Source organism: Camelus ferus, chromosome 12, assembly GCF_009834535.1.
Source record: "Camelus ferus isolate YT-003-E chromosome 12, BCGSAC_Cfer_1.0, whole genome shotgun sequence".
In the NCBI taxonomy this organism is placed as follows: Eukaryota; Metazoa; Chordata; class Mammalia; order Artiodactyla; family Camelidae; genus Camelus; species Camelus ferus.
Window position 1 is genome coordinate 34,793,540 of NC_045707.1, and position 23,420 is coordinate 34,816,959.

The 23,420-nt window shown below is 44.6% G+C and overlaps 1 protein-coding gene across 2 annotated transcripts; it reads left to right on the plus strand.

The window, feature by feature from the left end:
• The first annotated feature begins 5,804 nt into the window (after window positions 1–5,804).
• On the plus strand, window positions 5,805–19,478 carry DYRK2 (dual specificity tyrosine phosphorylation regulated kinase 2). 2 transcript variants are annotated; one of them, XM_032493360.1, is made up of 3 exons: window positions 5,805–6,274; window positions 6,834–6,982; window positions 13,899–19,478. In XM_032493360.1, exons 1-3 carry the CDS (start codon window positions 6,226–6,228, stop codon window positions 15,504–15,506), a joined length of 1,806 nt encoding a protein of 601 aa, XP_032349251.1. In that variant the 5' UTR covers window positions 5,805–6,225; the 3' UTR covers window positions 15,507–19,478. The 2 variants fall into 2 exon arrangements, with proteins under 2 accessions (XP_032349251.1, XP_032349252.1); XM_032493361.1 differs by lacking the exons at window positions 5,805–6,274; window positions 6,834–6,982 and adding an exon at window positions 7,021–11,400.
• Window positions 19,479–23,420: the final 3,942 nt, after the last annotated feature.

Consider the following 23,420-nt stretch of genomic DNA (forward strand, 5'->3'; position numbering starts at 1 on the left):
TTAGTTGTGCCTCACTTTTAGCAGGTCATTTTAATGACCTTTATTGCAAAATGCTTAGATAAGCAGCTTTAGGAACTGTGTGTGCTTCTGAAACCCAAAGGTGGGTTTCTGACATGTGATACACGTATCGCTCTTACTTGTTATTCTCCTTGCACCGGAATACAAGATCTATGGGGCAAGGACTTTGCTTTGTTCCACATGGCAAGCTTCTACTATGTGCCTGACGCACATTCTAGGCATTTGATAATTAATTACATACATGCATATATAGTTATCCTGCACTATTCAAAAACACAAGGTTCCTATGAAACCTTTCATAAGCCAAAATGGCTTAAAGTGAAGAAGAAATTACCTTAGGACACGTCTCGCTAACGAATGCACTAAATAAATTGAGATAAAGCAGAGATGCTCACGGACAAGTTCAAAGCTATGGGGGCTTGATGCTAAGATGCAGTTCCCAGGGAAAGAGCTTGGTGGTGCCACTCTCGCTGGTCCGAGTGTGTGCTGACTCTAAGGATTTGCTGCAAAACAAAGGCTGAATACTATTTTTGCTTTTTGCCTTTTTTCGGAAAAAGTGAAAATCCTCTTTGGATTTCTTGCAGTTAGCGAAAACAGGTATTTGTGTAGGTCTTTTGTAAAAATGAAGTGGAGCTGAGTCCCTTTTTATTGTTTATAAGTCTGAATGTGGATGTTTGCCTTTAGACCATTCTTGGCTAAAATTGATTCTGTTCCATTTAGTATGTTTTTATTGAGTCTGTGCTAAGGCAAACCAGGAGCAGTGCCCAGTGCCGTCCTCACAACTCATGGAACAGACCTCTCTTCCCACTGGCTCCTTCCTAACTCCTCGATGGCACTCCTTTTGGTTAGAGTGTCACCAAAGATGCCAAGACCTGGAACACCATATAGCGTTTCCCTCCTCTTCCCTGGTTTGCAGAATTGCACCATTGTTTCTCCTACAGCAAACATCCTAGTAAGAGCTTCTCTGAGAGTTGCTGTACTACTTTTACTCATTCATTCCTCACCAGGTGCGGGGCCCAGCATGATTCATGGTGCCCTGGAATTAGCCTGTTCCTGGCTGGTTGCTCCCAGTACAATTTGGTGGGCCTGTCTGCTGGCAGCTGACTCCACTAGCAAGCATTCTGAGTTGAGTCGGTGGCATGGGAGACCTTGGCCTGGAGGCCCTACCTGTGATGGCACTCCTACCCCTTTGAAGCTCGCAGACACACTGGGCCCGACTCTGCTGGCATTTGTCCTGGTGGTATCAAAGGTAGGGATTGTAGAGGTCCCACTGGGCTCTTTATCACAGCACTCCCCACATCCAGGATATAGCTTTCTCTTTTCTCTCCTTATTGCTTTTTACCATTAACTCTGTCCTTAGCGTGCAGTTGGAAAAAGCAGATGAACTATCCCCAAGAAATGCTGGACAACATCCTCAGCCTTTCCAGAGACCTAGCTCACCTTAGGAGACAAATGCCCTCTCACCATCCAGGATTCAGGAAACAGGCTCTGGAAGTACCCTGACCAAAACACTACCAACCTGTCCAGACACTTCAGATCACCAACTCTCTAGTGCTATAGAAATTTCTTCTTGATTTCCACACTAGCAGTGGCCACAGAGGCAAATGCAAATACCCAGTGGCCATTTGGTTATGATGTCCATGCTCCTTACAACTGAGGAGTTTACAGTCCTGGACTTCAGACTATATAGTTTTGTTGCTTTTACTCCCACTTTATCCCTCCACCCTGCTCTCTCCCTCCTTGGTAACCATAAATTTGTTTTCTATGTCTGTAAGTCTGTTTCTGTTTTGTAAATAGGTTCACGTCACTTTTTAAGATTCCACATATAAGTGATATCATATGGTATTTTCTTTCTCTTTCTGGCTTACTTCACTTAAAATGACAATCTCCAGTTTCATCCATGTTGCTGCAAATGGCATTATTTTGTTCTTTTTTATGGCTGAGTAGTATTCCATTGTATAAATATATCACAACTTCTTTATCCAATCATCTGTTGATGGACATTTAGGTTGCTTCCATGTCTTGGCTATTGTAAATAGTGCTGCTAAGAACATTGGGGTGTGTGTATCTTTTCGAATTGGAGCTTTCTCCTGATATATGCCTAGGAGTGGGGTTACTGGATCATATAGTTAGTCTATTTTTAGTTTGTTAAGGCATCTCCATACTGTTTTCCATAGTGACTGCACCAAACTACACTCCCACCAGCAGTGTAGGAGGGTTCCCTTTCCTCCAAACCCTCTCCAGCAGTAAATGGTATCCTTCTAAGGGGAGTTAGACTCAACTTACCCACAGGTCTGTGTTACCCCAAGTGAGATAATTCCTTAGTAATTTCTCTAGTGGCCTTAAAAGACCTTGGACCTTGGTTTCACATTTCCACAGTTGGTGAAGTTACAGATATTTCTTACTCTGACTTTATCATCCATATTCCGTGCCTGCCACTTCAAGCTTCCTTTATTCTGAGTCACGTACAGTTCTCCCAGAGTACACTAAGCTTTCTTGTACCTTGGTTTCTCTGCACGTCCTATTCTTCTGCCTAGAATGTCCCAGCCTGGCTGGTCTTACTGGCAAATGCCCAAGCATCTTTAACATTACAGCACCTTTGGGGCCAGTCACCACTTAGGTAGAGCTCATCGCTCTCTCCTGTGTACCACCCACATGCCTTGATCGCGGCCCCATCACATCAGTAAATGTCTTGTCTCCCCTACTAGATTGTGATTTTTAATAACATGACCAGAGCCAGGGATTATTTATTTAAATGTGGAGCCCCAGTACAAATAATGTCAAAAATATGTTAGGTGCTTACTGTCTACTGCTTAAATGAATAAAAGAATGAGGTCCTAATGGGTTGCCAGACTGAAGCCTCGCCCATGACATCTGATAACTCATCATATCCCATAGGCCCAGCACATACTAGATTCTTTGTAAATGTTTCTGGGATAAAGAGATTAAATGAGTGAATGCATCTTGAAACCAAACATTTTCTTGTTCATTTCCAATTTTCACTGTGATCAGTACTTTCTCCAAATGAAAAATCAACTTCCTTCCACAAGACTCCATTCTGAGTTCCCCAAAGTTCCTTTCTAAGTCTGCCACATCCTGCCTACCTACTTGTTATTTGAATCTGGACTTTATAAACATTCAGAACAGATGAAGTTTTTACAACAGGCAAGAACCAAAGAGCAGACTCTCACTGAACGGAGCTCCTGATGAGGTTACCATTAACATCAACACAACTCTGGTTCGGTTATGAGTTGTGATGATTAAACATGAGAATATTTGTAAAAGGGTTTTTTATAGAGAGATTAATGTAGTATAATTAATAATGTTGCAATAGAATAATAAAATTTGAGGGTAGTAACTCCTAGAATTGACCCAGTTCATTCTCCTGAAAAGCTCAGGGAGTGCATTTGTAAATCTTTCTATTTGACATTAATACAGATTGAGGTCATCAATATTTAACAGAATGAGAGAAATCCAAGCAATTGTATATACCAATTTAGAGGTTAGCAAGAATATAATTTTGAAAGGCATACCATTTATAATTAAAATAGCTAAGGCTATTAGGCTAATTACAAATTTTCCTTAAGGTAAGAAACAAAAAAATATAAAATTGAAATTCTACTTGTCATGTCATAAAACAATATACTAGGAAAAGTTCTCTAAACATGTACTTTTTTCTTTAATTAAAGTGAATGATTCTTTGTGTCCCTTTGTAAAAAAAAAAGCCAGTGCTTCTTTTCCTCATGTTTAATGTGGAAATTAATATTACTAATTTGGATTTCACAATCTCTGCTTTCCACTAGTTAGCATTTTTCTTATTCATGAAGGAGTAGTATATTTAGCTTCTATTGAAGTATTGAAAGAATAAGTGAAAAGCAGTGTCAAGTTATCTTAAAATTGCATTTTTTTGCTTCGCATTTTTCCTTTGAACATCAGTTGTATAGAAAGTTCATTAAGAAGAGGAAAACAGTATGAAAATAATTTTTTGAAAGGGAAGGAAGGAAAAGAGTTATGAGGTTTCTTAAAAAGCTGAGGTGGTGTAACAGAGAGCACAGTAAGATTAGACTGAGTCAGAAAATGAGTTCTAGGTTCAGCTCTGCTACTTTGTAATCCCTCTTCTTTTAGTTAATTCTGAACACTGACTGCACTTCCCCAAGTGAATTGGAATGTGACAGTCTCTGACAACACGCAAAGAGGAATATCTCCTGCTGGAACCAGATCAGGTCATCACTCTTCTTTATGAAGGCTTATTATTGGATTGATTATTTCATTGTGGTTCTACTTTATTAGGAAAAAGCTCCAAGAGGATTTTTTAGAGGGATTTTCACTGGGCACAGTTCTACTCTTTGCCACCTGTTCCCTCTGCCATGCTTCTATCTTGATGCCCTTGTAAGAGCCCTGGAGACTGAGAGGGTCCCACTGTAATGGAAACACTCATTTTGGGATACATGTACAAAGCTGAAGGTGATCTTGCTGGGAGGTTGCTATGACAATTTGCAAACAGTAGAGGCCATGGGACTCCCCGCAGGAGGTTGGCCTGTTCGGATGTGAATCTGCACTAACTCAGGCCTCACACAGTCCTGCCAGGGGCTCGCAGCTACACAGGACAGCTCATAATGGACCCAGGTCCCCAAGAGAACTTCAGAACCTGGGCACATCTCAAGAAGAAAGTGCATGGCAAGCTTTCAGTTCCATCATCTGGGATTATCTGGCTTTCCCGAAATCCTCTCCTATTGAAGTGACAAAACCTGTGACCTTTGGACACGGCATGTGCCACATAAGACAGGACACGGGTGTGAGATGGGCAAGCAGTTTTTCAGTCTGCAAGGAAAAGAGAGCCTATATATGGCAAATTAAAAGGACAGGGAAACTCTCCACGTGTCTTGGATGGGAAGGGAAAAGAGACTTATGTCTGGAAACCAGACGAATTAAAGGTGTCGCTCAGGAAGGTGTGTCTCACCCAGTGGCCGCACAGGCGAAAGGCTCGGTGTTGTAAGGAAATGGGAGGTGTCTCTGATGTTTATTTTTGCCTAGCAACCCACAACCAACTGCTTCCCCGGGAAGCCGTCCACACGCGCCTCTCTGCCTCCCCTTGTCCTAGAGCCTGGAGAGCGGTCACTTCGTGTCAGTAAATAGGGGAGGGAGTGTGTGTGGTGGAGGTGCAGGTAGGAAGGGCAGCCCCCTCCTTGGCCCGCACTTGGGGTCACCAGTCTAAGGCGTGGCCCTCCAACCGGCTTGATTTACCTTACTGAGGTGACCCTCGCACAACTAAGTTATTTACACGAACAGTTGGGAAGAGGGGGTGCTTAAACCCCTGGGACCGGGAAGGTGGGGCAGTATTGTTTGTGAGCAGCCATTAGGTTTGAAAAGCTGAAAATGCATTTGTGTTTGGGGGCGCCCTTGGAAGGGGAGGGAGGGGTCTCTGCAGCGATTTCGGTGGAGGTGGGAGGTAAGAGGGAAGCAGTGGTAGGTAGGCGAGGGGTCCTGCAGGGGCTGGCGAGGCCGGGGAGGGGAGAAGGTCGTGGGCTGGGGAGCTGAGGGGAGCGGTGCAGATGGCCGGAGGGGGAGGCGGAGCGCGAGCTGCAGAGTTTTCCGGGGAGTGGAGAGGTGGCTCTGCAGATGACTAGGGGGCGGGGGAGGGACTCCGGTGGCTGGCTGGCGGGGTGGGGGAGGGGTGTGTGCCAGAGTGTGCGGCGCGGCTGGGGGAGCCCGGGGGCGGGGCCTTCCCAGGGGCGGAGGGAGTGGGGGCGGGGCTGTCCTCCCCGGGCGCGCGGGCGCCTGGCGAGTGTGCGCGGGGGCGCGCGTGCGCGGGTCGGGGAGGAGGCTCCTGAGCGAGTCGGCAGTGGCGGTGCAGCCAGCTCCCCCGCGTCCTATGTGAGGGAATCGGGGAGGCCCGCGGCGCGCCAGGGAGGGCGAGGCATGTGCACGGGCCGGGGGGTGCTGCAGCCGCCCGAGGAAGAGGAGGACGGCGGCGGCGGCGGCGAGGAGAGCGGGGGGCTCGCGGCGGTGGGCCCGGGCCGAAGGGATGCAGCGGACTGTGTGTGTCTGGCTGTAGCTGACGCGAGGCGGCGAGGAGGCGCCGGAGATCCGCGAGAGGGGCGACCGGGAGGTGGTGGCGGTGGCGACCGCGAGAAGTAGCAGCAGGACAGGCGGCGGCGGCGGCGGCGAAGACGGCAGCCCTGAGATGCCTTTTCCTCTCCAGCGGCCATGTTAACCAGGAAACCTTCGGCCGCCGCTCCTGCCGCCTACCCGACCGGTAAGGAGGCTCGGGCCCCGCACCGCCCCGGGCGCCCGCCCCCGCCAGCGTCCCGGTCCTGCCCTCGTGGCGCGGGCGCCCGCTGCCAGCGGGACCTCGAACAAAGTCTGCGCCAAGACTGGGCGCCGCGGGGTCCTCGGGCGGACGGCGCGCCCTGGCCTCGGCTCCGCTCATTGTTGCATGCGGGCCCGGAGCTCCTCCGAGCGCAGCCGGCGGGGCGGGGACTGTCCCGGGCCTCCCCCCACCCGGCGCTCAGCAAGGCGGCGGCGCCTGGGTCGGCAGTCCAGCCCTTCTCCCGGCTTGGGCCGCCAGCCCTGGCCCTGCCCAGCTCCCCTGCGGGGTCGTGAACTCGTTCGCGCGCTGGGGCCCGACTTAACTTTGCAGCCGCCAGAGCCCCGCCCGCGGGTGCGCGCCGGGGATCCGAGCCCGGGCCTCCTGGCTCACCCCCCGGGAGAGCGGGCTTCACAGCCCAGAGGGGTGGGGTGGGGCGGGGCCACGGGGTCCGGGTGACTTTCTCCCCCTTGACCCTCTTTTGTCTCCTCCCGCGCGTGGCTGCCAGGCCGAGGAGGGGACAGCGCCGTTCGTCAGCTCCAGGCTTCCCCGGGGCTCGGTGCGGGGGCCCCCCGGAGTGGAGTGGGGACCGGCCCGCCCTCCCCCATCGCCCTGCCGCCTCTCCGAGCCAGCAACGCTGCCGCTGCAGCCCACACGGTGAGACCCAGCCTACGGGCGGCATGGGGAGAGGGAGGCAGGAGGGTTTCGGGGCTCCGACACCCGAACTTGTGCGGTTCTGCCGCCTGGAGAGGAGAGAGCAGTCGAAACGCGAGTGTCTCCACGCCCCTGGCCAGTGGCCTCTGGGACGCCGCCCTCTGGAACTTGGGCGAGCCCAAAGCTGCAGCCACAAAGAATGATTCGTGGCGTGGGCCCCTCACTTCCCATCCGGAGCCCGCCCACCCCTGCGCTCTTCTTCCTCGGAACTTCCTCCCGGCCGCTTTCCTCCTCTCTTCCTCTTTTCCGTCCTTGCTTCCCAGAGCGCCTTTCCCTGACCCGGTAAACATCCCTCCCCCTCCGCCGCCGCCACCACCACCACCACCACGTTGGGTAGTGGGTATTTATAGAAACAGATATGTCTTAGGGGACAGCCAGGCCGTACTGCCCGGAAAATCGATCCCCCAAAGAGCTTCCCAGGCCTGGCTCCAGCCAGCAGGGAGCACCGCCAATTGTCCCCCGCGTGTGGAAGCATGTTTTATGAGTACTACAGGTTTGAGCACAGCAGAAATTGTAATTAACGTTAACGAAAATAAGAGCCCCAGCAGCAGTCACAACAAGCTACCCCTGTAGGATTCTGCATTTGGATATTATTCCAAAGGAAAGGGCCAGCTTTGCTTGGGAGGGAGGTGGGAAGGGCAGGGCACCTGACAGGTGCTGTGGTCCCTCAGAGGGCCTAGAGGGCGAGGAGAGCCCAGCGCAGCGCTGGTGGCAGCAGAGATTGGTAAGCTAGACTTGACTTCAGCATGTACCTCTTCTCAGCTCCCAGAGGTCGTCCTTGGACAGAGGCTGACAGCCTAGCGGAGGTGTGCCTTGGAGGAGGTGATGGTTTCCCAGGTCTTATTTACCATTGGCTCTTTCAGAGGAACGGCTTAAGATGGTTCTGTGTGAGGGGTGTTTGCTAGGGATATGGCTTTGTTTGCCAAGTGAAAGTTGAGTTCTTGTAGAAAAGGCCATTTCTAGCCTACAGGGGAACGGCTCTGAGGGTCATGAGTTACGAGGAAACTTGTTTATCAGGGGAGGATTTGTGAGAGGATGGCTAGATTGGAATATTTTCTCTTAGACCTGGACATCTGTGTACAGTTCCATAAGAGTGTTTTCTTGTTGTATTTTCTCTTTCTCTCTTTCTGTGTTTGTCTCTCCTGATACATCTAAACCCAGGGGCTGAGAATTCACTACACAGAAGTTAACCAATCTGTTGGACTGTGGTTGATGGAAGAGAATCTGTCAATAGGCTGTTGATTCTGTGTAGTAGAGTTGAATGTCTCTGTCACAGTGACGTTTTAGTTGAGGAATTGCTGATGGTTTTAGTGTTTCAGTTTGGTTTGGAATCATGTGACAATTTGGAAAATACAACATCCAGTATTTTTCCATGTGGGAATGTAATCATGTGACTTGGTGTTAACCTGGGAAAGACAGACTACTTGGTTTGCATCTGGATCCTAGTTTTCTAAGGGGAGTTTTACTTGATCAGAACGTCTTTACAATTGAAATATGTAATGGGATGATAGAAAACGAATGATGTCTTCTGGAGGAGCAGCCCATCGTGGACCAGAAATGAAAAGATGAGTGGGTGCTTCTCAGGACTTCTAGAGATGGTGCTTATATTTGGCTGTGACATCTACCTGATTTACCTGTTTAACTTACCTAAACTTTAGTACACTGTTGATTATTAGAGGCTTGGTTTTGAAAGTGTGAATTTGGGTTTCAGTAGTTGTTTAGTTTTGATTTTATTTGCACAGCACTGCAGACTTCCTAGACTAAGCGACTAAAAGGACCACAGGGTTTACCTGGTGCTACTCTTTCATTTTACAGATGAGAAAAGAGTCGGACAAGTGAACTGGTTTGGTCAAGATTCCTGAGCCAGTTCCTATCAAGGCTGGAGTTAGAGCCCCAGCCCTCGGGAGTCTAGCTTGAACATACTGCTTGACACTGCTAATTCTAGAAAATTGTATTAGTTTTGTTATAAGTGCAAGAACCTTTGCAGATCCATATTCCCATATGTCTTTCAGGTTTTTATAAGTTTTTAGTTTTTAATTCCATAGCAGTTAACAAATAGGGAGAGCTATTTTCGGATGAGTTGGGGGAAAGGGCATTAAGGAGAGGAAAATAATCTTGTCATAAGTTTTTTGCCCATATTTTCCCTTGTAAACAATGTAGTCAACAAATATATGACTATAAGGATTATAAACTTTGGAATTTATCTAATGCATTGCTCTTTTGTTCCCTATCTCCATGAACATATTGCACACTTAACATTCTGTTAATTTCTGTTTGTCCTAAGACAGTACTCAATAACTATTTGATTCCCATTAGTTTTTTCTTTTAATTTAAGTTCTGAAATATTAGTGTTATATTACTTTCATAATGTTTTAATGTTTAAAGCACTCTCCAGTTACCAGTTTTACCTTTATAAAATAGTTGGGATTAAAGAAGAATGAATATTCCCATTTAGAAAACAGTAATGTTTGGGAGAAGAAAAAGGAGACATTTCACTCAGGGCCACAAACACTGTGTTAGTGCATTTGAGGAGGAGCTAAAATTCCAATCTTTTTGGACTCAGTTCTAGTCCCATAACACTGTACAGCATTTGTAAGATGATTTCAGAGAAATTTTAAAACGCCCAGAAATATTAGCACAATGAAGTATCTGCTTTTTCCCCTTTTATTATTGGAAGAGATTAAAATGATCAAATTGGCTAGACTATTGTTCTTACATAATTTTTAATGCTAAAATATTTTATGGTCAAAGAGGGCTTTTGGAGGTCTCTCTGCTTTAACCCATACATTATAGTATCTAACAGCTGGCACTCATTCAGAGTGTATTTTTAAGTTTGACAGGCACTGTCCTGGGTAGGCACTGGCAAATAGAAAAAGTGAGTGAGACGTTTTAAACATCCTTAAGTTTCCGGTATACTTCCAGCATATGTATTCTGGAAATGTTTTGGTCTTTCTAGGCCCCCCCCACCCCCACCCCGGCACTTTTATACGTCAGTTAGTTGTGCTTCTGAGCCGGGTTGTGATTGTAGAGTCCTGCAGTCCTTCAGGCTTGAAATCCTCCTTTACTTGAGCCTCTCTAAGGAACCTCCTTAACATCTGGAAAGTTTTTAAGATTCTTCATGTCATTTAGGTGTTCAGTTGATCTGTTCTGCTATAGGTACTCTTTAATGGGCTATCATTTGCCTCCAAGTTCTGCTGATGCACTGTAAGCCTAACATCTTGTGACTTGGGTCCCCAGGGACAAGTCCCAATTCCCTGGGTGTTAACTTCATGTTTTCTTATGAAGGTCCAAAGGTAGTTCTCTAGAATAACTCAGAGGGGTGAGAGTTAACAAGGAGTTACTGACATGTGTTCTTCCATTCAACAGATATTTACAGAGTGCTTACTGTATGTTTGGGTTTGTGTCAGTAGGGACTTGAAAAGATAAGAGGTGACCCCACCCTGGAATTGCTCACAGCCAAGTGGGTACGTCAGGTGTGAAAACAGGTGAAGATGAACTCGGTGTTTGAATATATCAGTGCTCCATAAGCACAGTGGAAGGGACAGGGAGGTGAGGACTGAACTGGACATTGAAGGTTGAGTAGGAGTTTACCATGTGGACTTGGTGAGGAAGGAGATTCTAAGCAGTGTTTGGAAGGGACGATAATTCTAGCCCCCCTTTACTCAGTATTGTACTAAGCACTTTATACCTTTTACCTTTATTAATCCTCCTCATAGCCCTAACGAGGTAGCTGTGTTACTTTCTTTTTACAGATACGGACACTGAAGTTCAGAGAGATTAAGTAAATTGCCCAAGGTCACACAGTAAGTGGTAGAGCTGGGGTTCATTTCCCATGTGTCTAACTGAAAATCCCTGGACTCCTAACCATTATGAAACATGACCTCACCAAAAGCAGAGGAGCGTCAAAGAGCGTGGTGTCTCCATGGGTCCTGGGGAATCCAGTTTACTATTCTCAGAGAACATGATGGTGGTAGATGGTTCTGGAAGGACTCGGGTCATACAGGCTTTCCATTTTAGAACCTCATATTCTTGCCTGTAAGTTCTTGTATTGTCTGTGGGAATGGGGTGCCTTTGTGGTCCTTGAGCAAAAGCCAGGGTCCCAGAGTGACACTTCAGTGGTAACTCCAGAAGTACCGTGGAAAGAAGAGGTTTGAGGAATTCAAGACTTGGAAGCAAGGGGACATGTGAGGAGGCTGCTCCAGTTGTGGCAGTGAGAGGCCACAGGACCGCAAGGTGAGGCAGGGTGGATGGAGAAGAGTTAGGTGGAGAGAAACGATGAGGCCTGACGGTGACTTATGAAGGCCCAGGAGACCCGGAGATGGACTGAATAACTCTGCAGAGGAGAAGCCTTTTGCTGACCGGTAATTGAGGGTTATGGGAGGAGGAAATGGGTTTGGTAGAAAAAATTGTGAGTTGAATTTGAGTTGCTTGTGGGAAAGGCAGCTGATCCATAGTTGGAGACAGGGGGTCTTGAGCTCAGGAGACGTGGATTGGGCGGGTCTGAGCTAGAGGTGCGGATGTGGCAGATGTCAGCCCCAGGGGGGTGGCTGCTGGAGCCCTGGCTGTAGTCACGGTCAACCAGAGAAAGTTATGGGAGTGAGAAGCCACGGGGCAGTGGAGGCTCGAACCCTGGGAAACCCTAGAAGCTTCCTTAGTTGCTGCCGTGGAGGAGACCAAGAGAAGGTTGTTGGAAAGACAGGAGGTGATCCAGTTAATTGGTAGACTCTTTGGTTGTGGTCACTCGGCTTTTGTGATGGTATTTGAAATTATACAGAACGTTAAAATTGCAATTGCAGAAAACTGAAGATAGTTTCTGAAGCTCAAAATGTTTTGCTTTGACCTGTTTTTTAGGAGTTCCTAAAGCCCCAAGGTTAATTTGTTCCCAGTGAAGCCTCATGCTTTTTGTAGCACGGGTACTGGTAATGTTGGTTTTCCTTCTGAAATCGCTCCTGCTACCCTGAAGAGAGTGGTGCTCTTAAGGGACATAGATTTCTAATTTCAGGTCCTTTTATTCTTTGGTGCTTGTAAGACCGCAGTGGGGAGGAGGAGAGGTGCAGAGAGTGAGGCTTAGGAACAAAAAGCAACAGACAAGCCTGTACTACGTGTCTGCATACTCGAGACTTTCCTAATTCATTTTTATGAACTGCTCTGCTTTTGGCATAGAATGAGGATAAAATAACCTGTCCAGCTACTCTGACAGAAGATAAGTTCTCTTAGCACAGAGTATCGTCTAGGAGTTTAATAAAAGGGTTCAACTAGAAGTCTTCCAGAAATCTGTCTGTGAAATGAAATCCCTGTCTACGAAACCACACTTCAGACAGGCCCAAGTACTGTGCTAAATTCTACTTTGTTTTAGAAGACTGTGGAGAGAAAGCTTATTCCTCACATAGTCCCTGTGCGTGCTGTGCTTCAGTTAAAGGAAATTTGAAGGTCTTGGTCTGCTGGTAAGAAGGACTTGGAATTTCATTTTATAATCTTGGTAGTCCCAAACCACTCCCTGAATTACGATATTAGATATAGAGAGCACTTCTACACTCTTGGTGATATGTAAAGCCCAAGAGGTAGGATTTAGAAGGAGATAATGGGAAAAATACTGATGGCAGAGGACTTCTAACTGATTGTCAGCTCCTAAGGGGTAGGGGCTCGGCCACACGTGAGGCTAGATCTCAGCTAGACTAGCTGAGTGAGACGGGTTGTGAGTGGCAAGGTGATCTTTAAGGTTTCATATAAAAATCACCTAGTGGGATGCTTTTAAGACTTGTGAGTGATTGTCTCAGGTTGGCAAGAATTCCTAACTGGGAGGGGATTGTGGCTGCTGGTCCTTTCCCACCCCTCACCTCTTGGAAATAGTAACGCTTGAACAAAATCCCAAGTAGATTCTCAGTACAAAGGCTGGGTCCCCTTGGCTTACACCACCAGTTCTGTCCAGACAGGAATGTTGGGGAGGCATGTGTGCCTAAAATAGAAGTCGCTACTTTGTATTCCTTGTTGGAAAGCTGAGTATCCCAGCAGCCCAAGGAATACATGTCTTGAGAGAGCCAAGCCATTGACCAAAGGAGAGGCCCAAAAGAGGGCTGTGGTTGGTTTGCTGGGCTGAATGGCCTTAAATGGTCATCACAGTCAGTGAGGCCCAGAAACTTAAAAATAGGTTAGGGGTTTACAAGATACTACAGTGCATATCTACATGGGAATCTTTCAAGCCTAAAAGTACAATTTTCTTTGCTTCTGTATCATGCACTTTCCCAGGTGTAATTAGTTTGATTTCCAAGTAGTGGAGAAGACAGAGAATGAAGATAGTAACGTTCTCAGAATAGAACTAAATATTGGAGAAAGAGTTGTGAACAAGACTGACACGGCCCCTGCCCTCAGGGTAATAAAGAAGCTAGTAAATGAAGTGTGAGCAGTGTTAGGATCTGGGGGAGGGAGAGCCGGTATAGCGCCTAGAGTGGAACGTCAGAGTGGAACATCAGTGATACACCAGGCCCTGTGCTAAATGTTAGATATAGAATGATGAACAAGCGACACGGTCTCTGCGTACACCGAGCACTTACTCTAAGGACCCTGAAAATCTCTGGAGCAAACTTTGTTAGGTATAGCATTTGTGGGGTCCTATCTGGACCAAATTTCATAGCCCTCCCCAGATCCCTAACGTCCTTTTCCTTGATTTTGTCTGAGGCTGTCAGCATCATATCCTTGCTGCCTGACAAGGTGTTCCTGTGGTGCCTGCGTGCACAACGCTCTCCACTGAATAAATCTGATTCTGATTGTAAGGAGGGGTGGTGGGCACCAACTTATAAAATATCCCTTTTGAACAGACAGACCTCTTCCATTCTCTTGATGTTTTCTTTATGAATTCCAGATTGGCGGCAGTAAGCACACAATGAATGATCACCTACACGTTGGGAGCCACAGCCACGGACAGATCCAGGTTCAGCAGCTGTTTGAGGATAACAGTAACAAGCGGACAGTGCTCACGACACAACCAAATGGGCTTACGTCAGTGGGCAAGACAGGCTTGCCGGTGGTGCCTGAGCGGCAGCTGGAGAGCATCCATAGACGGCAGGGGAGCTCCACCTCTCTGAAGTCCCTGGAAGGCATGGGGAAGGTGAAAGCCACTCCCCTGACACCTGAGCAAGCGATGAAGCAATATATGCAAAAACTGACCAGCTTTGAGCACCATGAGATTTTCAGCTACCCTGAAATCTATTTCTTGGGTCCAAATGCAAAGAAGCGCCAGGGCATGACCGGCGGGCCCAACAACGGTGGCTACGATGATGACCAGGGATCCTATGTGCAGGTGCCCCACGATCACGTGGCTTACAGGTACGAGGTCCTCAAGGTCATTGGGAAGGGGAGCTTTGGGCAGGTGGTCAAGGCCTACGACCACAAAGTCCACCAGCACGTGGCCCTGAAGATGGTGCGGAATGAGAAGCGTTTCCACCGGCAGGCGGCCGAGGAGATCCGCATCCTGGAGCACCTGCGGAAGCAGGACAAGGACAACACCATGAATGTCATCCACATGCTGGAGAACTTCACCTTCCGCAACCACATCTGCATGACGTTCGAGCTGCTGAGCATGAACCTCTACGAGCTCATCAAGAAGAACAAGTTCCAGGGCTTCAGCCTGCCTTTGGTCCGCAAGTTCGCCCACTCCATCTTGCAGTGCCTGGACGCTTTGCACAAAAACAGGATAATTCACTGTGACCTGAAGCCCGAGAACATTCTATTAAAGCAGCAGGGCAGAAGCGGGATTAAAGTGATTGATTTTGGCTCCAGTTGTTACGAGCATCAGCGCGTCTACACGTACATCCAGTCCCGTTTTTACCGGGCCCCGGAAGTGATCCTTGGCGCCCGGTACGGCATGCCCATCGATATGTGGAGCCTGGGCTGCATCCTAGCGGAGCTCCTGACCGGTTACCCGCTCCTGCCTGGGGAGGATGAAGGGGACCAGCTGGCCTGTATGATTGAACTGCTGGGCATGCCCTCCCAGAAACTGCTGGATGCATCCAAACGAGCCAAAAATTTTGTGAGCTCCAAGGGTTATCCCCGTTACTGCACTGTCACGACCCTCTCAGATGGCTCCGTGGTGCTCAACGGAGGCCGTTCTCGGAGGGGCAAACTGAGGGGCCCGCCAGAGAGCAGAGAGTGGGGGAATGCACTGAAGGGGTGTGACGACCCCCTTTTCCTTGACTTCTTGAAACAGTGTTTAGAATGGGATCCTGCGGTTCGCATGACCCCCGGCCAGGCCCTGCGGCACCCCTGGCTGAGGAGGCGGCTGCCAAAGCCTCCGACGGGGGAGAAGACGGCAGTGAAAAGGATCACCGAGAGCACTGGTGCTATCACATCCATTTCCAAGTTACCTCCACCTTCCAGCTCAGCTTCCAAACTGAGGACTAATTTGGCACAGATGACAGATGCCAATGGGAATATTCAGCAGAGGACAGTGTTGCCAAAACTCGTTAGCTGAGCTGAGTCCCCCGATGCTGGTAGTTCTGAAAGATACGACATTGCTGAGCCTTACTGGGTTGAAAAGGAGTAGCTCAGACCTGTTTTTATTTGCTCAATAACTCGACTCATTTGTATCTTTTCAGCACTTATTTTAATGTAAGAAAGTTGTTCGTTTTGTTTTTATAAAATACATGGGGACAATGCTTTAAGTTTTTATACTTTCTGAAACTGTTTTTGTGTTCTAAAAGTACGATGAGCCTTACTGTATTTAGTGTGGCAGTAATAAACGTCAGTGGCAGGCCATTGATTACATCGTGACTGCCGCGCATCTACAGGTTGGTGTCAAAGACATTCGCTCTGTTCTCATGGGTCACAGTGTGTTCTCCCCAAGGTGACTGCCTCCCAAGGCCCCCTGTCTTGCTGCAGGTTCACGCGCAGGTGCAGCCTGTCCTGCTTCCCTTTTCCATGAGTTACCTGGGTGGTGGTGATTGTGGGAGGAGGAGGGGCAGGACAAAAATGAGAGTCTAAGAAAAACTGCACCTTACAGATTTTTTTTCCCTAAAATTAGTGCTCAGACAAAGACAAAATAAAATCCCCAAGGTGGAAATGCCCTGTTACCCTTCTGATATTCTAAAGTCCGGCCAAGCAGACCTGGTGGATACATGGAAACGTGTGTGTTCCTCCAAATTTTCTAATGCGATCAGCGAGCTGTTTCGCAAAGAAGACTCATATTGCAGAATTGGTTTTGCACCTAAATTTAGAAATGTATTCCATGAACTGTTCCTTCTCTTTGCTTTTCCCCTCACTGTTCCTCTTTCAACACCCATCTGTTGCTTACATCTAGGGTTTTTTTTTTCTTTCAAATACATATCCCAGACTGTTAATACAGAGAGAGACATTTTAGCTGTGATTATGACCATCGTTTCATATTCCAATTTAAAAAAGAACAGCAGCCTAGCTACTTAAGGTAGGGATTTCCATAGTTCCAAAGAAGGTTTAGCAGATTAGAGTGAGTTCACACTTTTCAGGTGCCGCAGGAAGGTTCTCTTAGCCTGGGAAAGCATCAACTCTTTAAAAAAAAGAGGGGTTGAAAATCCTCATCGTGAACAGGAGTCGTGCTTGTTCAGCAAGGCCAACTTTAACAACAAATTCAAAGGAGAGAAAATTCAACCTCAAGTTAAATGGTTTGACTTATTCTTTGCATCATTAGAAGAACCACAGAAATTGCATTCCTGTGTTTTGTTTTACTTTCGTTTGGATTGCACTGATTGTTTTTGTGGGAATGACACTTTACCTGGAAAAGTAACAGAGTTAGGTAAAAGAATATTTTCTCCTCTGAGTAATACTTATTTTCACAGTGAAAATTTCAGTATTTTATCACTAATGTATGAACAGTGATATATATCAATTTGAAGGCACGTGGAAAAAATTTTTTAGTATGTGCAATTTAATATAGAAAGATTTCTGCCTGTTTGGACAATAGGTTTTGGGTAGTATAAATTAGGATAAATACTCTTTTATATGCACAGATATTGTATTGCCTGTAAATTGATTTACAAGTACTTAAAGCATGGTCCCCAGTGAGGCCAAGAAAGTTTCCGGTTAAGTTCTTTTAATACTAATCCTCCAGTTTCTCTTACTTTAAAGAAAAAAAAAAAGTAGTTTTGAACGAAACACTTTACTTATCTTGAGGCTTTGTCAGTTGATGGTGGAGAAAAATGCTCAGGAAATATTACAGATATTTGCCAAAAAAAAAGTAGTAAGATTAGTTTATTAAGATAGTGATGTTGATATTTGCTTTACTATTTAAGGGTGTCACTGATAAACTGATTTGTACTTCTGTATTTAGAAATTATAGCTTCTTTTCCCTAGTCAAATTCTTTAGCTTGTACACATTTCTGTGTAATCTGTGGAAGTGCAATAATATGGTAGTAAGTTCCATTTTAAATGATGCTCACGTGATGATACCCCCAATCAGTGGCTTACAGAATTTTAAAGATTGCGTATTTATTATTAAAATGTTGGCTTAAAGGCATAAGAAGTGTAAGACTCAGTGTGGTGGTTTTGTAAAACCACGAGCCTCTCAATGACAGTTAGCACCTTTAAGTCATTAAAAGAAACAAAACGTAAAGGCTGTTTTCCCCTTGCGATGCTCCTCTTTCTGTATCCACTCTAGAGATTTTTCATTTTTAGTTTTAACTACATGAACCTGAGCCTGCTGTTAATATGAATTTCCCTATAAAATGATTATACATGTGAAAATTTATAAATGGATTAATCCTGCTTGTCTCCTCCCCCACCACACAAACCTGGTTCTTAAGATGCCTACAATGCATTTGTGACTAATCTTATTCACAAATGTAACCGGAAACTTTTAAGCCAAACTATAATGTGCAGTGCTGTGGGGCTCCCCCCACACCGCACCCCCTAAATACAGTGAAATCCTTTGTTCACAAGAGCCGCCACGTTCAGTGTTTAGTGATAGAGCTGCGTTTTAAAAATTCTAGCTTAATTATAATGTCAACAAAAAAGAAGAAAAGTGTTGCATCGTTGTGATTTTTAAATCATAAATAAATGAAGGGCTCTGATAGGCTACTAGGAGTTGGCTTGGAAACAGTCCTTGGTCTCACAGGTCACCGTTGTCTAGGGATGTCTGAGCTGTTTTCAGATTTAGGAATAGCACAGTGTCGTCTTGTCTTTGGTCGCGGTCTCATCTGGCTCCGTTTCTTGCACCCCCAGAGTGTGCATTACCACTTCATTGTATGGCTACAACAGTGGAACAACAGTGATGCAAGACAGTGTAGATTAACAGTAGAGGAGAAATTGTGCCCTTAGTGTTAACAATGTGCCTTTTGTTCTGAATGCCATGTTGTAGGGCGTGCATTTTTTGGCCTCTTTAACTCTTTGAATACTAGGCAGTAAGGATGGAACCCATCTCTGCAAAGATACATCTGTCTTAAACATCCAGTTACTTACAGGCCTTAATAGAAACCTTAAGGCGTGAATTGTCATCAGGCACCGAAAAAGGTAACCACTGGTTAGTTACACAGGGAATTCCTGTGTTTAAGGGGTTAAGGATGGTCTTTGTTGTATCTTAACATCAGACTGATTTTTTAAACAGTTTTTTTTTTTGTTATGCTAACACTAGGCAAAAATCAACTGTATTTGTAAAAATTTACCTCAAACCATTTAATTTTATAGTCTGATTAATCCCAGGGCATTTGGTATGAACCAAAGTGCATTCCTTTTATATGTGCCTGGCTCTAGTAAGGATGGCCAGGGATTTTTACAATTTGGGTGCAAGGCACTTAAGCCACTTTTAAACTTAATGGGTGGTTTGGAGTCATGTGGAAGGACTCCATCCGAATGTTAGGAAACACTAGGCATCAGTAGCATTGGGCCATATTGGAATCTTCAAAGTATGAATTATTTTAAAGAGAGCGTTCATTTTTGTAATTTTTTTCATCAAGAATATTCTGGTAAGCAGAAGACTTTTTAAAAAACAAAACTGATTTGGTTGGTAAAGGTTTTAATATTGCCCAACATAATGCTGTGGTAGCATTTAAAAAAAAGTATTTGTGAACTTGTTTCTTAGGGGCTTGTACATCTCTCTGCTATGGACATAGATAAAATTCATTGTACTTATACTCAGCTCAACTGCTACAGTAATGTCTAGGCAGTGGCTTGGGTTTTTATCGAGCAACAACTTAGACACGTGACTGTAATATGCTGCAACTGTGTGTACTGAAAATATGTGAAAATGGTTGAATGTGGACTGTGTATATATGTATGTAAAATTTTCTGTGAGATGCTGCTGTCGCCACTTAACATGGAATATGTTCTAGTGGATTTTAATCCTAGTGGCCAGTTCTATGATACTGTATGTATTGTACAGCTGATGACAGGAGTAAGACTGTTCAGTGAATATTTGTTAAATTTTATTGTCGTGGCCAGAGATAATTTCAGAATAAAATTTTAATGTCCTACCTTACTTTTCTCCCCTTTTCTAACTATAATTTTACTCCTGATCTATTTCTGGTATTATTCTTGGCCTGGTAGCCTGGAGAGAGTTTAGAAAACAAGTATTTTCAGCAATCACTTTGTTTTTATTAGTTTATTATAAATGTACAAGTTCCAAGTGAGCAAGACTGAAGTTTTAGTAGGCAACTCTTGCTTTTCTCGGGATATTCTATTTTTTACCTTTAGTATTTCTGTGTGAGTTTTCCTGTGTAAAGTCTCTGCTGTGTTCTCTATAATGTAGCTTTGCATCATGCTAGAACTTTACGTCTTTTCTTTTTTTAACCTTCAAGGTGATAGTTAAGCTGTGGCAGCAGAGTCTATAAATTATTTCCCACCAGTCTTCATTCTTTCCTCTACATGGGTTCTGGTAAATCATTCCTCTGTGCTCTCACCAGCTCCCCCATGTGCTTTTTAACGCTTGGGCTTTTGCAGTTCTTGTACTTGGTGGTATCTGTGGGTTACACTTTGGGGGTTTCGGTGGCTCCTGTCATGGCTGGGTCAGAAAAGCAAGCCCGTGAACTGCAGCTAGCTCACGATGTGTCAGGTTCAGTTAATACGAAGCCAGGAGTTTACTCACAGATGGCAGCGAGCAGGTGCTCTGGTGATTTGTCAGACATCGCAGGGACATTATGGCGACAAATATTTTCCTCTTGTGGAAAGAACTACCTCACATTTTTATTTACACCCCTCCTGCCACCAACAGCCAAAGAATTACTTGGTGTGGCTTCCTGCAGCAGAAGTGGGATTTGCTAAAACAAGGGCACACCGTGGGAGGTCCCAATCGCAGACCTGGGCTTAGCCCGTCCTATGCCAGAGACTGCCAGAATTGCTTCTCTTGCTCCTTACACAGTGAAAAAAATGCCAACCAACCAAGAAACCCAATATATTTAGATATAAATTTTTAAGAGGTGTGCACCATGTATAAAATTGAAAGCTGATGCAAAAGCAGCAATTTAATTTTAAAATAGATTGTCCAGGTTTGACTTACTCAGAGCAGATTAAATGTTCCCACTCATTCTGTCACCCAGACTTTTCAAAGCACTTTCTTAAAATTGATTTATGCTATATTCCACTTGAATTTCTGTCTCTTTTCCCTTTTGGAGTCAACAACTACACAAATATTCTTGGAACTTCAAAGTTGCCTTCCAACTAGCACTGGGGGCTGTTCCCAGCTGGCATTGGTACTGGTCTTTTAGAGAAAGGGAAATAAGTTTGATAATTTTCTGCTTTGGAAAAGAGCATTGAGAGAGATTTGAAGAAAGGGTATTTGTGGCTTTGTTTTGTTGTTCTAAAAAAGTTTGAATTACACTGTGTTTGTTTCCTTTGGGCCATTAGGCAAATAAACACTTGGCATTAATGATGCTTAACACCAGCCAAAATGAAGAATGGCCAGTATGTTACACGTACATAAGAAAATTGCGTCTTACTGCAAAGGATTTGTTTATTTGGTTTGACTTTGACTTGTTTTGCTGTGGTCACATCCTTAATATCTGTGCTTCATTTCATATATACAGGGGGAGGGGACATAACTGCCACGGCTTTGTATCTCAAGGAAGTTTACTGAGCAAACTAATGAATTAATATTCATTCCTCTGAAGAAAGCTGACATTTTAGAAGTATTAAGCAGTCATCTATAATAAGGAGCAGCAGGATATATTATAACTATCATGTGTCCCAGAGCATTGCTTCTTATGAAGAAAGCTTCCCAGACCTCATGGTATTGTATGAACATCAGTTCAACCTTACACATCCCTGTGAGCTGTAATTACCTTCATTTGATATTTGAGGAAACTGAAGTGACTTGCTCCAAAGTGACTTTGCAAAAACAGTTTGGGCCTCAGGTTGCAATCAGATAAAGAATTTTGGTCTTGGACAGTAAAGGAAAATCCCTAATTGTCCATCATGACCAAAAATTTATAAAGGGGAGAAAATTTGAGCTAACAGTGGGCATTGCTATTATTTGAATAAATTGTGTATTATTTTCCAGGAATGTTTTTTAAAAGAGGAGAAACTACAAAACAAAAACAAAAAACTGAGGATTAGAGCATCTTAATCTCTTTAGGTGCCTCTAATAACTAAAATGCATTGTGTACATAGGCCTCAGTTAATTTAAGAAAGAAGAACTTCTTATATTGCCATCTGTGGGGAGGTTAATTAATTATAGTAGTTTTATTTTTTTTTTGTTCTTGAAATAATGCTTTTTACATTTGAATGTATGAAAACATTTTTGATTCTACTAATTCTATTTAATTCTCAGGGATTTAAAGTTAAATTTTACTGACTGTAGCAGCAGGTAAATTTCTTAAATTCAGACTTACTCAGGTTTCCTCTCCTTTGCCTCCATATTTAAGAAAACAGACTGCCTGCTAGGGAAATACATAAAATTAAAATTCCAAATACAATTTTAAAATACCAAATTGTAAATAAACCAATTTTAAAAACAAAAATACTGTGTCTTTCCTTGCTTGTTATCCCAAATTATTTTCCCTCCTAAGTTTGAGGAGTTTTAAATACCTAGACTATTTCTTCACTTGAAAAAATGAAGTGTGTTATTTGCAGAACAAAAACCCATGAGCAGGCTTGGGTCATTTAAGTAAGAGCTTATTGAATTGCTTTCAGTTGTTTGGTGGAAAATGTGATCAGTGTACAAACAATTTATGTAGACTTACAGGAAATAAGTATGTGGGTAAGTTTGGGCTAACTTGTCATCCTTTTATCTGAAGAGTGATATCAAACCTAATTTCCCCTTTCCCTAGAATTCAATTCATTGAAATTTTGGCTTGAGTAGACTGAAATTATAAAAAACAAAACAAAACAAAACAAACAAACAAAAAACCCCAGACACCCATCTTATTAACATCTACTGCAGATGGCATTCATTTGTCAAACATTTATTAAATGCCTACTACATGCCAGGTATTATTTAGGCACTAATTACGTATCTTGGTGAACAAAACAGACATAGTTCCTGTCTTTGCAGTTTTTAGACTGGTTGGGAAGGCAAGGTGTTACACAAGTAATTATATGAACAAATACATAACATCAAATATAATAAGCACTATAAAGGAAAAGCATGTGGTGCTGAGTGTGTGTTGTGAAAGGGGGAGGTTGCGTTGTCTCATCTGATTCCCGAATGGCTTCCCTAGGAAATCAATAGCTTTTTGAGCTGAGGAAGGAGAGCACGAACAGAAACACTGAGTTAAGGAAGCAAGGTGTGTGTGAGCAATTAAGGGAAGGTCCCTGTGGCTGAAACTCACAGGAACCTACAAGTATGAGAGAACTTGGCTGTGACAATGGGGCCCCAGACCATGCTAAGCCTTGGAGGTGCTATTAAAGATAAGGAAGAAAACACACCACAAGCAGATGGGCTGTTTTTTTGTTTTTTGTTTTTAAATTTATTTAATGGAGGTGCTGGGGATTGAACTCAGAACTGTGCACATACTAAGCTGGCACTCTACCCTAAGCTATACATTCCCCTGCCTGCCTTTACTAGATCGTGCTGAGAAGGGTGAGAGTAGACGAAGGAAGAGCCAATCAAAAGTTTTTGCAAGAGATGGCAGATTAGACCAGAAGGCAGGAATGGAGATTTAAAAACAGGGAGGATTGAGTGAGGGATGGTATAGCTCAGTAGTAGAGTGCCTGTCTAGCATGCATGAGGTCCTGGGTTCAATCCCCAGTACCTCCATTAAAAAATAAACCTAATCACCTCCTGCCACAAAACAAAAGACAAAAATAAGATAAAAATTAAAAACAGGAAGGATTGGAGGGGTTTTAGGATGCATAATATTAATGTAGAAATAATAGTAGTGTTTCTTTGTGCATTAAAAAGTAGCTGTTGCAAGTGGGACCTAATTAAACTGACAAGCTTCTGCACAGCAAAGGAAACTATAAGTAAAACAAAACAACAACCTAC

Coding starts and splice junctions, on each gene's coding strand:
- DYRK2 (XM_032493360.1), top strand. CDS start 6,226: ATGTTAACCAGGAAACCTTCGGCCGCCGCTCCTGCCGCCTACCCGACC. Junction 6,275..6,833: donor TCCTGCCGCCTACCCGACCG/GTAAGGAGGCTC, acceptor CGTGGCTGCCAG/GCCGAGGAGGGGACAGCGCC. Junction 6,983..13,898: donor CTGCCGCTGCAGCCCACACG/GTGAGACCCAGC, acceptor TATGAATTCCAG/ATTGGCGGCAGTAAGCACAC.